Below are 15,556 nucleotides of genomic sequence, written 5' to 3' on the forward strand. Positions count from 1 at the left end.
AGCCAGAATGCTCCTTGGAAGCAAGAATGGCCAGACTTCGTCTCACCTATTTTGGTCATGTTGTCAGAAGGGACCATTCCCTGGAGAAAGATGTCATGCTTGGTAGGGTGGAGGGTCGACGAAAGAGAGGGAGGCCTTCAACGAGATGTTTTGACACGGTGGCTGCGATGATGGGCTCAAGTATAGCAGGGATTGTGGGGCTGGCGCAGGATCGGGCAGTGTTTCGTTCAGCTGTGCATGGGGTCGCTATGAGTCGGAAATGACTCGACGGCACTTAACAACAGCAACAGCAACAGTTGAGTTACGTTGGTTAGAATTTTGTTGAGAATTTCTGTGTTTATAATCATGTACAATATTGGATATTGGTGTATAATTTCCTTTTTTTATTAGCATATTTGCCTGGCTTTGATATCAAGTAATGAATTTATGAGTGTTCCTTTTCTATGTTCAGGAATAGTTTGAGAAGTACTGGTATCAACTCTTCCCTGAATGCTTGGTAGAATTCTCCAATGAAGCTGTCTGGACCAGGACTTTTTTTGTGTGTGTGGTTAGTAATATTTTATATGAGTTCTAGTGGTTTAGTGCCTAAGGCATTTGACTGTTAACCAGAAAGCTGGTGGTTCAAACCCAACAGCCACTCCACAGAAGGAAGACTGGCCAATCTACTTCCATAGAGATACTGTCTTGGAAATACAAGGAAGGGTCACTATGAGTAGGAACTGACCTGATGGCAGTGAGTTTGTTTAGTATTTTTATGACCTCTTCAATTCCTTCTTTTGTTATTGGATTCACATTTTCTATCTCAGTTTGTGTTAGCTTGGGTAGGTAATGTCTTTCTAGAAATTTGTCCATTTCTTCTAAGTTTTCAAATTTGGTGGAGTATAATTTTTCATAATATTCTATTATAATCTTTTTTTGTTTTTAATTTCATATAGTTCTGTTGTAATGTCTCCCATCTCATTTCTTATTTGTGTTATTTGTATCTTCTCTTTCTTTTCTTTTTTTCAATGTAGTCAGTGGTTTTATCACTTTTATTTATCTTTTCAAAGAACCAACTTCCAGTCGTGTTAATTATATTGATTTTTTCTTTCTTTTATTTCTGCTCTAGTCTTTATTATTATTTTTCTTCTGGCAGCTATAGGCTTCTCTTGTTGCTTTTTTTCTATGTGTTTGTGTTGTAGAGTTAAGGTATCGATTTTCTCTTTCCTCTTTTTAGATGTCAGTATTTATTGCTATAAATCGATCTCTGAATAATGCTTTTGCAGAGCCAGAGGTTTTGGTACATTGTCTGTTCAATCTCATTTGAGTCTAAGATTTTTTTTTTTTGTTATTATTTCATTTTTAATTTTGTGTATTACCCAGTGGTTTTTAAGCAAGGTGTTATTCAGTTTTTATGCACTTATTATTATTTTTTTTACTTGCTCTTCCTGTTGTTGATTTCCAGTTTTATATTACTGTGATCAGAGAAGATACTTTGTACTATACCAATGTTTTTGAATTTATTGAAGTTTGCATTGTGGCTTAAAATATAGTCTGTTCTGGGGAATGATCCATGTGCTTTGGAGAAGAATGTGTACTGTGCTACTGCAGAATGTTCTGTATATGTGTTTGAGGTCAAGTTGATTGATTTTGATGTTTTGGTTTTCTGTATTTTTTTAGTTTCTTTTTAGTTGTTCTGTCCTTCATCAAAAGTAGTGTCTGCTACTATTATTGTTGAGTGATCTATTGTTTTTTCTCAACTCTGTTAGAATTGGGTTTTGTATATTTTAGGGTTCTGCCATTAGAGAAATAAATGTTTGTCATGGTTATGTCCTCCTGGTGAATTGACACTTCAATCATTATATAATGCCCTTTTTGTGTGTGTGTGTGGTGGACTTTGCCTTAAAATCTATTCTATCAGAGATTAATATTGTCCCTGCTGCTCTTTTTTGATTTTTTTTTTCCATCCTTTTATTTCAGTTGTTTATATCTTTGTATTTAAGGCGTATCTCTTGTAGATAATGTATTGATCCCCACCCCCAACCCATTCTTACTCTCTGTGTCTTGACTGGTGTGTTTAACCCACTTACACTCATTGTGGCATGAATAGGTGTGAATTAACTGCTCTCATTTTATCATCATTTTTTTGGTGCGTGGTGTTGACAGTTTCTTTAGTCTATTTGCTTTTCAGTACTAAGTTATTTTTGTTTATGGATATTATTTTTCTTTCTTTAATTGTTGTTGATTTGGGGCTTACTGTGTCTTACTTATTAGTTTACTTGTTTTAATTTTGGTGAATAGATTTATTAATTTTCTTTGTGGTTACCCTGTAATTCACCCATAACTCTTAGGCTTTCTTCATTTTTCTTTATTCTTTTTTCTGAATGTTCTCAAACAAATTCGGATCAAGAGATTTGTCCTCTATTTCACTGATTCTGTCTTCCAGTGATTCATTTCTACTCCTATATGCTTCTAATGAGTTATCTGTTTGTGAGATTTTATTGTTAATCTTCTGTATTTGTAGTTGCTGTTTTTGTGTAATTTCCTACTGTCTATTTATTTTGTCTTTTTGTTCTTATATTGTTTCCTGAGTTCTTTTAGAGTTTTTTCTGGGTTTTATTTGATTTGTCCTATGTTTTCCTTTTAGTCCTATGTTTTCCTAAAGTAAAGTGGAGGGTCAATGAAAAAGGGGAAAGCCCTCAATAAGATGGATTCTCACAGTGGCTTCAATGATGGGCTCAGGTATAGCCAGGATTGTGAGTATGGCACAGGTCCAGTCAATGTTTCCTTCTGTTATACATAGGGTCCCTATGATTTGGAGCTGACTTGATACCACCTAACACCAACACCAATGGTTTCCTCAGTTTTGTCTGTGCTTCATCTTGATTTTTTGATTTGCTTTGTTTTGAGTTATTCTGGTGAATGAGGTAGGCATGCTACTCTGGTCACTAATTTGGCATCACTGGGGTGCTCACTACTTGTCTTCAGGTGGGTGGTGTAGTGAATGGGAGTGTGAGTGCATTTTCTGTTCACAGGTCATGTGGAGCAGCTGAGGGTAGACTGGGAAGGCATTGAAAGACTGTTGTCTGTCTGAGTAGGTGGGGCAACTTGTGTGGATGTGGTAGGTGAGTGAAGAACTTGGTCATCACCACTTGTATGGTTAGGGAGTGGTTCAGGATGGTGGTGGGTGTGGATGGCAGGCAGGCAAACACAGAGGTGTCCAGACAATGCTTTTTAGTAGGTCAGAGGGGTATGGTAGCAACCTATATATGCTCAGTCACACAATTGTTGCTGTTCAACAGGTGTGGGGTTGTGGGAGTGGAAGATAGGTGAGCATGCATGTGGTCATATCCTCACAACTGGACCAATGAGCAGCATTACTGGAAAAAAGTTTGAAGTTGTTAAAAATTTCATATTACTTGGATCCACAATCAACACCCATGGAAGCAGCAGTCAGGAAATCAGACAACATATTGCACTTTGCAAATCTGCTGCAAAAGACCTCTTTAAAGTGCTAAACATCAAACATATCTCTTTTAAGACTAAGGTGCACCTAACCCAAGACATGGTGTTTTCAATTGCCTCATATGCATGTGAAAGCTGGACAGTGAATTAGGAAGACTGAAGAATAATTGATATTTTGAATTCTAACAAATCTGTCCTGGAAGAATTGCAGCCAGAATATGCCTTGGAAGTGAGAATAGCCAGACTTCATCTCACCTATTTTGGTCATGTTGTGAGAAGAAGGAATGTTCCCTTGGAGAAGGATATCATGCTTGGTAAAGTGGAGGGTCAACAAAAAAGGGGACAGCCCTCAACAAGATGGATTGACTGTAAAAAGGACAAGGAGGCCACATATTCTGACCTCTTAGAACCCCACAAGAGGAAGGCAGAATCACTGTCAATAGCCCAAGGCCTATTACTGCCAGACCAGACATGCTGCCTCCCTCCAGCCCTTTCGCCAATCATTCCTCCCAAAACACCCACCACCTCTCTCCTGGGTTCAGTAATTCATTGCAGTGGCCACACAGAGCTCACAGTTTATGGGGTTTATTAGGGAAGCACCACAGGCTACCATTTGAGTTCAGGAAAAAACGCTTAGTCTCTCTCCCAGCCCACCGTCCCTCAGCCAACAGTCTCTCACACTCTCTTTCCCAGCAGTGCTGTTCCCTCGGTGTCTCATTCAGCAATGCGTGTCTCTTGTGTCTCTTTCCCAGCAGCACGTGTCTCTTTCAGTAGCGTGTGTCTCTTTCAGCAGCACGTCTTCCTCAACCAGCAGTCACAGAGAGTTCTGCCTCTAGGAGGCCTCCTTTTGAGCTTGGCAGAGTGGCCAAACCAACCAATCATAACAACAGAATTCTAAGCACCTAAGAGTGAGCTGCCCATAACATTGCATTGTGCCATGCTCAACAGAAATAACCCAGGTGGATAACATTTACAATCAGGAGCTCCTCAGTTGCTCATTCCACCACTGAGTTTACAGTGACTTATGGGTAGAAAAGCCATACTAAGTAATTTACTTCACTGCATTGACACAGTGGCTGCAACATGGGCTCAGGTATAGCAAGGATTATGAGACTGGCACAGGACCAGGCAGTGTTTCCATCTGTTGCTATGAATTGGAGCTGATTTGATGGCACCTAACAATAACTACAATAACTGCTCTGAGGAGGCTGATTTCCCCAGTCATATTTTTAGTGCCTTCCAACCTGAGGTGCTCATCTTCCAACACTATATGTAAAACAATGTTTACTTCTATTTATTAGATTTTCATTGGCCAAGTTTTTCAGTAGTGAAACTGCCACATCCTCCTTCCTAACCTTTCTCAGCCTGAAGCCCCACTGAAACCTGTCTGTCATGGCTGACTCTGCCAGTATTTGAAATATCAGTGGCATAGCTTCCAGCATCACACCAACACAAACCACCAGAGTACACCAAACTGACAGAGGAGTGGTGGAGAAGGCTACTTAGTTCCATTCAATATCCCCTAAGATTATTCCATTTTTTATGTATTATTTCTACTTGTTGTTGTTGTTGTTGTTTGCCGTCGAGTCGGCCCCGACCCATAGCGACCCCTCCTTGGGTTTCCGAGGCAGTATCACTACGGAAGTAGGATTGCCCAACCTTCCTTCCGAGGAGTGGCTGGTGGGTTTGAACCGCCAGCCTTCTGGTGAGCAGTCAAGTGCCTTAGGCACTATGCTACCAGAGCTCCAAAGCATTGGATACTTGGGTAGATTTGTATTGCCTAATGCATTAATAAAGGTGACTGTTGTGGTAACAATTATTAGAAAAATCAAAAGTTACATGCAATGTATGACCAATTTTAAGTCTCAAAAGACCAATTTATTGCCTATGAAGAAAATTATGCTTATAGATGAGATCCATTTCTCAGATGGACCCTGCACTAGTCTTTTGAACAGACAAACTGTTTCTCTAATGTGGCTCCCATCTAAGTAATCCACACCCCCATCTAAGATCATAGAAGCTGAATGCTAAGCTACAGCAGGATGAAGAAGTCATATGATGCCTATTAAACTGTAATGTCAGCAGGGGTCTTAAACACTTATCTAAGTAAGGAGTCATCTAAGGAATCATGCATCATCAACACAAGCCTCTGCAGAAGAAAGCATACAGACAATGATCAAAATATTTTAATTAAATCCTTGGTCAAAAGGAAGGTATGTGTGCGAGTTCTAACCAATCACTATATAAAACTCTTGCTTTCTATCTCTGCCTTCTCTGATCTTCCAATCAGAATGTTATACTTTTAGTCCTTGATTTTACCTCATAAATACGTCTCTATTACTCTGTCATTTTTTGAATGTTTGATTTCATTTTGGTGGGATCAAATGTGTCCCCAGTTCCAATTGCTTTGCCCTTTCAATAAATCTCTGCTTTTATTTGAGCTGAGTATGTGTTCTTACTCATTGACAATTATTACAGCATTCTAATTCCTTGCAGAATTTTCTCTTGTGCTAATTTATCTGTCTTCTTCCTGCCAACTTATACCTACGATGACTTTTCCTATATTTAAATCCAATCTTAAGACTAAGGGATGGGCATATGTTCTGGTAATTTGTTAGGATATGTGTAAGAGAGGAATTTCTCCAAGAATAACACTTTTCTGTTTTTAATATAATCAGTAAAATTAATATATATATATTAAAAAATTGTCATTTTTGTTTTTGATTTAAATAAATATCAAATTTCAATAACACCAATAACAAAGAAAACCCTAGATTTTATAGTCTACATAGGCCGTGCTAGGAAACAGAGACAAATGATAAAAATTTAAAAGTATAAATAATGGTTAAAGATAGAATCTAAGGTAATATACATTGGCAGGTCAAATAGTAGCAAAATAATTAATTTATAATATATTTTAAAGAAGTAGTCATTAATATTTTGTTTAGGTCCACTTCTAAGAAGTATAGACATATATTTATGTATTTTTGGCTCTTAAGGTTCTGAATTCTGACATACTGTAACAGTGGCTTTAAAAGAAGAAGGAAAACTCTTAAGAAGTAATGACTATAAAAGTATAACCTTGATCCTATGTGATAAATGTGCTAATAAAAAGGAGCAATTTAAGAAAATTGTTCTCAGCATGGCAGAGGTTGAATCGCATCTCTAGGTTGGCGGTGGGAAGTGCTTGGAAGACTAAAACACTTGTACTCTCTTAGGGAAAACCTGAAAGGAACAGGTATCTGTTGAGCTTCTCATTATCGGCCAGACAGATCATCCTAAGGGGTTTAAATTAAGGAGCTCTGGGGGTACAGTGTCTAAGGCATTTGACTGCTCAACAAATGGTTGGTGGTTCAAACTCACCAGCTGCTCTGCAGAAGGAAGATGAAACAATCTACTTCCTTAAAGATTTACTGCCTTGCAAACCCAATGGAGGTCACGATTCAGAATCATTAAATTTTCCCTTACATAATCTGGAAGGTAGTTATTTTTACCCCCATAGAACAAAGCTAAAGAGAAAACATAGATCTGGAGAGGATAACTAAATTACCCGAACTTGCATTCTTAATTAGCAAGTGGAAGAGCCAGACCTGATTTCAGATCTTTCAAAGTGCAAAGTTCATATTCGTTCCTAGCTACCTCTTTCAGGGACACAAGTAAGCAAGCAAGCAAACAAACAAATCCTTTTATAGAGAAGACAAATCTGGCCTTGAGGCATTTCCATAACTCAAGTATCTTAAACATCAGTAAGGGAGGGAGAGTTTTAGCAAGGGACCCATCTTGAAAGATGTGTAAGTGTCTCCCCTTTCATAACTGAGAGCTGGTATCTACATCTGTCATAAGAGACTGCCTCGGAAAGCCAGAGAGGTGTTGCTAAGAGTCTGATCTGACTCGAAGGCAGTGAGTTTGGTTTGGTTTGAGTGCTGAGAATAGCCAAAGAAGGCATGTTGAAAAGAGCATCAGGATTATGTAATGCAGAGGAATGCTATCTCTAGGAATGATGCATTTAACCAAAATTGTATGCCGAGAACAGTTATTTGTGTTAGTTCATCCAGTTACAAATTTATTTATTCACTCATCAGTATTTTAATAATTGAAAAAGTCATAGAAATTGCTTCCATGTGTGCAAGACTATATGTTGTTATGATTTTGAACTATCTTTTTGTTACCACCAGAGGAGGTAAGTAGAATAAACAATACAGATATTTTGGTTACCATTTTTTATAGATTAAGCTGTGGGATTTCAAATGTTAAGTGATGATTTCAAAGTCACAACCCCCAGAGAAACAATGTTTTGTTGTTGTTGTTACAAACTTAATCCTCATTACATGATTTCTACGTAGTTAATAAACAAGATATTCAATGGAGAACAATATAAATATTGATGTACACTGATTCCGATATCCAGAGATAATTCAAAGATACTTTAGGAATGAATATATTTCAATTAAAGCTAGTGATTAAGTGCTTGCTTTTCTGAAATAGAAAAAGTGTATATTAGGTTCTCCTTTTCCTCAATTTTAGTGTTGATTTTTTCATCATGAAATTATTTTGGCTCAAGATTTCAGGTTTTCTGTGTGATTACCTGTTTGTATGATTTTCACATTATCTTTTTTATGTTTTCCTGCATGTTATTCTTTTCCACTCCCTGTGTGGCATGGACAGTAATCCATATTTACTTACCTACCTTAACAATTTTCCTCATTGTTTCAACCTTTTTTTTTTTCAATCTTTATATAAATGTTCTAATTTTTCCAATGTAATTTCATCTAGATAATGTAATCATCAATCTTTAAGCAGTAATTTCATTAAGCCACCCTGATCTTGGAATCCTAAACAGATTAGCATGACATTCATATCCAGAAAGGCATTTTTCTTTCCTTTATTTTTTACCATAGGACTGATAGGTATACAAAATGAATCTTGCGTGCTTGGTAATGAGCTGCATGAAGACTGATAATTTTCAAAAAAAAATGCAAAAACTTAAATGAAAGGAAGTATAATAATTTATTTATAAAAAGAATTTTCCTTAATTTGAACATATTATGAACAACAGCAAAAAATTATGACATTACATTTTGAAACTCAAAGCTTAATTTATTATTACAACGTCCAGCCAAAGAAAAAATGCCTCTAGCCATTTCAAAAGAAGAAAATTAAAAATCATAGACATTATCAAACATAAATATACCTTTTTAAAATAGATTGCTTAAAATTGCAGATTTTTTTGTTAGTTTTCTTTTTAGTATTAGGATCTACTCAATTTAATCTAAACCTAAATCCTAGAAAATCTTCAATTTAATCTAAATATAAGATTCTATTTGTTTGTTTCAACTTAACAAAAATGTTCCATAGAAATAATCTGCTGACTTCAAGGAAAGTTTAGAGAAATGAAAATCTGAGTCAATAGAACAATCAACTGATTGCTTAATTTTGAGTTATATAAATTCCATAAATGCTTAAGAAATTGAAAACAGAACTTAAACCTTAAAATCTCAAAATGTTAAGATAGATTTTTTAATGCTTATTTTTTTTTCTTGCATTATACTTTTGATTTTTTAGACTTTTGTGAGACTGAATTTTTTCTTAAAAGAATCCACTTTATTTAACTGGAAAAATGAAATATTAGTAAGAGAGAATAACTGAACATACAAATTTTACTTTTATTGAATATCAAGTTATTTTTTTTTTCCTTACAGTGAATTCTATTTCAACTGATTCATTTTTCTTTTCTTTCAACAGGCTGAGTTAAATGATTCAACTGATCCTTTCATTAGTTATAGTACAAAAGTTCCACCAAATGTAGAAGAAGCAGCTTTATCCAAATATATAGGATGGAGAATTGCCAATGCACTTTCCAAACTGTTCTTTCCCTCCATTGATGCCCATGCTCTTCCTTTGAAGAAACCATCAATAAAACGAGTTCAAATGAAATATCCAAAGAAAAAGGAGAATCCCATGAAGAAGAGAGTTCTACGTTTCACTGTAAGGTAAAGTGAAGTATTATTCAAAGTATCTCTGTTATTCTAATACATCAAATTTTAAAATCACAGAAACCATATATAATTATGTGCCATATTATTTAATGCAGTTTCTCTTACTCAGTTGAAATCTTGACTCTACTATCTATCTCCTAGATATTCTATCATGAGCAAGTTAACTCATGTCTTAGAAATAGTTTTCTCCTGTTTAAAACATAGTTGTTGTTGTTGTGAGGTGTCATCAAGTCGATTTCAGTAACATATCAGACAGTGTGTCACTGCTATCCATAAAGTTTTCAGTGGTCAATATTTTCAGAAGTGGATGGCCCTATCCTTCCCAGTCTATCTCAGTCTGGAAATAAACAAATTTACTTTAGAAACCCCAAACGTATTCTAAATATTCTCAAAGAGGTGGAAGGAAAATCAATTTGGGACTACAGAAAGAATGCATCAACAGATGTACTTTACTTTCCCATCATGAAAACTGATGTGTAAAATGGATATTATTATATCATATAAATCAATGTTTATGGAAGCGGGAAGTGTAACAGACTAAAAATAAGAGTTATATCATTAAATTTTCAAAATTTCTAGATTATATATTCATTTTATATATGTGTATACATGCAAATATATTCATACATACATGCATATGTGTGTATGCATGTATTAACAACTGGTAGTTAGGAGAATAGTTATTAAATTTTATGTTTCCATTCCCCCATAAATGTCTTTACATCTGCTTCTAAGGATGTAGAAAAATCTTGCACTTAGGAAATATTATTTTAAATGAATTATTTTCAAATTTATTTTGCCATTTCTTCAATAGGGAATTCATTTCAGACAATTCAGATTGCTATTACTATTTTAGCATAATTACATATTTTCCATACTGTCAATCTTCTGACAGATTAAAAATTAGGTGAAAAATCACTCTGTTGACATATACAGGTTCTGTGACATATATTTAGATCTTTTGGTAAAGATTTGAGACAGAAACTTTTTATTTATTCCTTAATCTAGTCATTTTAGAAGGCCAATTGTGCCATACTTCATTCTATTTAATTCTGACAGATTCACAATGCAGTCAGCTTTCTTTCATAGTTTTAACAACTTATTTCTTTGATGCACTGTTGATCAGATCATTCTCAGAAGGTTGTAATTGATAGCGTAATTCTACTTTGATTTTGCCACACTTGATCTCTTTTTGTTTATTGTTGTCACTCCTGATATCTTTTTTGTTGATTGTACCTTCTATATATCATCCATCTCATAAACTGCATCTGTCTAGCTCTACTTTTCTTTTCTTTAAAAATCTCATATAAATTCTTTTACTTCTGTTTCCTAACTCAAATATTTTTGTTCTTATCTATATGAATCTGTAGCTTCTTTCTTTTGATTTATTTGCTGTTGCATTTTCTATGTTTTGGAAGCATATGCCAAATCATTTGGGAAATTTTCTTCCTCAGCCCATTTCAAAATTATTTAAACTCCAAAATCATGGTTGGGCTGCCACCCAAAGATAGACTATTGCACATGTGCTAATTGGGTGAAACAAGGCCAAGTAAGTAGGTTTTCCTTTTGGGTACACAGTCAATAGATAATGCATAAGAAGGATATCAATATAGTTTTAAGCATGTTTTAAGAATTCTAAAACAATTGATGAAGACTTCAAGCAGTTTCATGTGGAGAAATACATATTACAAAAACATTCTCCAATATGTATTGTACACATTTATAAAATTATGACATGATCAAGGTTCAATGAAAATGCTAGCTTTAAGTGTCATAGATATTGAGGTTTACTTTAGAAACCCCAAATATTGTCAAAGACCACAGCCGTGGAAGAAAAATAAATTTGATGCTACAGAAAGAATGCTAAACAGGTGTACTTTACTTCCCTATCATGAAAAGTTAAGGAAACAATAGGAAGAAAGAAACTAGAAAAGTAGGAGAAACTGGGTATGAACAAAACAGATTAAAGAAACAAGCCAAAGGAAGGGTAAATAGTTGGTGGTGAAAAAAAAAAAAAAAAAAAAGGCACTGAAGATAGAAGGACACAGAGCAGGAAAGAAAGAAGAGGAGCTGTATTGGTAATGGTTGGGGGAGGGCAGCAAAAAGGAGAAAGAAAAGTTATAAACAGAAAGAAAGATGAAAGAGACCAAAAAGAAAGGGGGGGAAATGTTACCAAGGGGACATGATGAGAATGAAAAGTACACATGGAGGGGTGTGCACAAGGTTTGGGGAAAGTGGAAGAGAATATGCAAAGTCAAAGAAGAATGAGACAAAAGAGGAGAGGGGAAGGTTAAGGTCCAAAGACTCCTCTGGATTCTGAGGGATTAGTAAATTAAACTTCTCATCAGACCCTATAACTCATTAAGTAAATGATAATCATTCATCACTGGCCACTGGGGGGGAAAATGTTTTCTTATCTGTTTCGTCACAGTTCATTACAGCCTTTATCAGTGAAATTTAGAGTCTCTGCCCCAAAAGGGAGCTTTACCAGCACAGCAGCCTGAGAATCATGTTAGCAGGAGTAACTCAGTGTTGTGTACCTTGGGGGCAGCATTCACACTACAGTTATGTGAATAGTGGCCCCTGGAGTTGTGCATATTGCCAGCTCCAGTCATGGGTAAACTAATCTAAGCACAACAGAGAGAAGTAGAAATAGCTCGAAGAAACCAGGACAATGGCTAGACCAAGCCTGCTGAACAGTCCCTGCTGCCTATTGGTAACATGGAATATACCTGATTTTTCTTTTCCCCTTGTTGAAAAAGAAAATGTAAATCTAAGTTATGCTTTAAAAAATGCATGTACTTACTACGCATTAACTTCAGGATATTCTATTTCTTCCATTTGCTTGATTTTCCTTCTAATCAGTGCTCCCACAGCTTGTTCCTTTTGTTAATTTTTCACCTCCTCCCACTTCCAGCTCTGGTAGCATAGTGCCTAAGGCACTTGACTGCTAACCAGAAGGCTGGCAGTTCAAACCCACCAGCCACTCTGAAGAAAGGTTTGGCAATATACTTCCCTAGTGATACTGCCTCGGAAACCCAAAGAGGGGTCGCTATGAGTCAGATCTGACTTGACGGCACATAACAGCAACACCACTCACTTCCAGGCCTACAAGCTGGTGTTAGTAGAGCCAATAAAAACCTGGGTATGTTGAAGCTCCATAGGTATAAATACAAAAACATAATTTAAAGCCCACTATGTTCTCACCTCTTTCCACCCTGAAAGTTCTTCAATTCCTCACGTAGTTTTTAAGAAATCGCTATTTTATGTTTTCGACAAATGGCAATGTGAAAGACAGCTAGAAGACCAATATTCAAGGGCTGCTACACAAGATAACGAGAAACAAAACCAAACTCACTGCCACAGAATCAATCAAACTCATAGAGACCCCTCCTCTGGTCTTCGAGACGGTATCTGTAAGGAAATGGATTGCCCAATCTTTCTTCCAAGGAGTGGCTGGTGGGTTTGAACCACCACCCCTCTGATTAACCATCAAATGTCTTAGGTGAATAGGGCAATTTTAAATGGTAAGAGGACAGATAATTTAAGATTATATGTTTCTTTTTATCTTGAAATACAAATGCATTCTTATTTCAGTGTCAATATCTGAAAATTTACTAGTTAAGAGAAAAAGGGGCCTCCTTATAAATGACGCATCTGTCACATCAAATGACCTATATTTTTTTTCCAAAAATATTTATTGCCACTTTGTTTTTAGCCTATAAATCATTTGAAAGCAGGGATTCTGTTTTTATATGTTTAGAAACATATATTTTCCTCTGAATGACTTGCAGATTCGATCCTTTCCTTGATATAAGTTTTTCAAAGAAAATTGATCATTTTGCTTCTGTGTATTACTTTTTTTTTTTGGGGGGGGGCTTTACTTTAAGTTCATGGGGCATGCCCTTAATGCCCCTCAGCATTTTCTTAAAAATGAAAAAATTATGATTCTTTACTACATCATAACAGCAACAACCTTAACTGTGTCTATAATATTTCTATCTCAAAGCATAGTGTTTCTCTTTTCTTTCTTTGTCATTAAAACTCACTTACATTTACTTGCTTTTGGGAGTTCTTAGCCCATGTCTTGAATCCTTAAAAACTCAAAACCAGCTAATTTTTATTTGCACATATACAATGAGTAGGAGAACACTAACTTAAAACTTTATTTCTAATTACACTTATTTTGCTCGAAAATTTATGCTGGACTTTATTCCTCATATCATCACTTGGAAGAGAACCCCACAAAAACAAGCAAGAATGGACCAAACTTCTGTTGTCATTTGTCCATGAAATGTTACGTGGTTGACTTTATAAACCAGGTAGCTGCACTTGAGACTAATGCACTCTTCTGCAGTTTCCTTTTGAAAAAGGAGATACAGTAAAATCTGTGAAAGCTGGAAACTGGGTAGGGCGGAAACTTGTCAGAGAAGGAAAACTCAAATACTGTGAAACCTGTGCAAGCTGGAGCTCAAGGGACTGCCTTGTTTTTCTGGGTCTTCCAAGTTTTCCACCTTTAACAAGGTGCATGCCTTCTTCTCACTTTTCTATTGCTCCTTTCAGTGGAAAATATTGGAGTTTTCCTTTTCTGATGGTTTTCCTCCTTACCCAGGTTCCAGGTTTCACAGATTTTCTTTTATTTTGAACCAACAGACAGCATGAAAAAGGTGGTAAGATTGTACCCTGTCAAAGGCGAAGAACTTGTGAGCCCTGGAAAAACAAGGCAGTCCCATTGAATTCTGGCTCTCTCAGGTTTCACTGTAGTTCAAAAGGAGTGGGAGTCTGAGTAGCTAACATTTACTGAATAGTGGCAAGTTGGGAGAAGGTAAATGACACAATGTCTCATGAGAAGGATTAAAGAACAGGCTGTATTGGAGAAATTTATAAGCCACTTGTCAGTAAAAAGAGGTATATGGTCCCTATGTCTCATTATTTCATCTCTATGAGGGGTGTTGGTGTTTGGGGAAGCAATGCACAAGCACTGAGTTTGCTTTTCCAGGGAAAGGGCCCTGCCTGCTACTATACTTTCTTCCAGTGTGGATGTGAAATCTGCTGACTCAGCAGGGAAACAAAACAAGTGGGTACTCAGTTGCCAAGCCTTTTGAGGACGGTTGTTGTTACTGTTGTTAGGTGCTGTCCAGTCAGCTGTGACTCATAGTGACCCTACATACAACAGAACGAAACACTGCCTAGTCCTGTGCCAGCCTCACAATACTTGCTGCACCTGAGCCCATTATTGCAGCCACTGTGTCAATCCATCTTGTGGAGGGCCTTCCCCTTTTTAGTGCTGTAAATGCTAGCTGCTGAGTACCAGAAGCCTTGGAAAATGCTCTTAATGTGAAAGGAGGCAAAGGGACTCATGGGAAGTTGGATTTAGAAGAAATTCTGCCAAACAGAAGATAGTTAGGATCCTCAATTCCAGCCAGCAAGCTACTAGATATGTAAGACGAGCCTCCAATAACATATAGACAATCCTCCATGCCACCCCACATTAGTGCATGTCATAAACAAGGCACTGTGCTGAATAAGGCACATGGTACTTAGATGTAGACATGATTATTTTCTCCATCCTGTGCATGTGGATATTGAGACTCAGAGAAGTTTAGTAATGTGTCCAACAATTCATAACAATTAGTACGGAAATTTAAATTTTAACAAAGGCATTCTGACTCCTGAGTTCCCTTTGTTATTTTCTTCCCTCTCATGTGAACTTTATCTGATATCAAAGCCTTAGTAATTGCTAGGTAACTTAATTTCAAAGCATAAGAAAAAGTATTTTACTATTTTACAAATTTTACTTTTCAATTTTCAGAACTTAATTTTGATTATGGAACATTATTTTCTTTTGGGTTCCCCTAGCTCTCTAGTTAATATTAGGGAAGTCATGTCAGGGTGGAAGAACTTTCAAGTAAATTACTGTGAATTTGGCTAATGGAGAAAAATATGTGTATAGAGAGAGTTTAAAGAAGAAGCCTCCAAAGATGGACCTGGTCTCCTATTTAATATTGTCTAGCCTTGACCATATGGGAGCTCTGGTAGCATAGTGCCTAAGGCACTTGACTGCTAACCAGAAGGCTGGCGGTTCAAACCCACCAGCCACTCCTTGGAAGGAAGAT

The 15,556-nt window shown here is 36.4% G+C and overlaps 1 protein-coding gene across 1 annotated transcript in view; it reads left to right on the plus strand.

Annotated features, from left to right (window-relative positions):
* The window catches only part of TMEM232 (transmembrane protein 232), a 438,880-nt gene that overhangs the window by 204,554 nt on the left and 218,770 nt on the right, over positions 1-15,556 (plus strand). Inside the window, exon 11 of the mRNA XM_007947598.1 lies at positions 9,187-9,434. Within this exon, the coding sequence (XP_007945789.1) occupies positions 9,187-9,434 (248 nt within the window). The remainder of the gene's footprint in view (positions 1-9,186; positions 9,435-15,556) is intronic.

This window comes from Orycteropus afer, unplaced genomic scaffold (genome assembly GCF_000298275.1).
Source record: "Orycteropus afer afer isolate SDZICR_OR568_19922 unplaced genomic scaffold, OryAfe1.0 scaffold00191, whole genome shotgun sequence".
NCBI classification, from domain to species: domain Eukaryota; kingdom Metazoa; phylum Chordata; class Mammalia; order Tubulidentata; family Orycteropodidae; genus Orycteropus; species Orycteropus afer.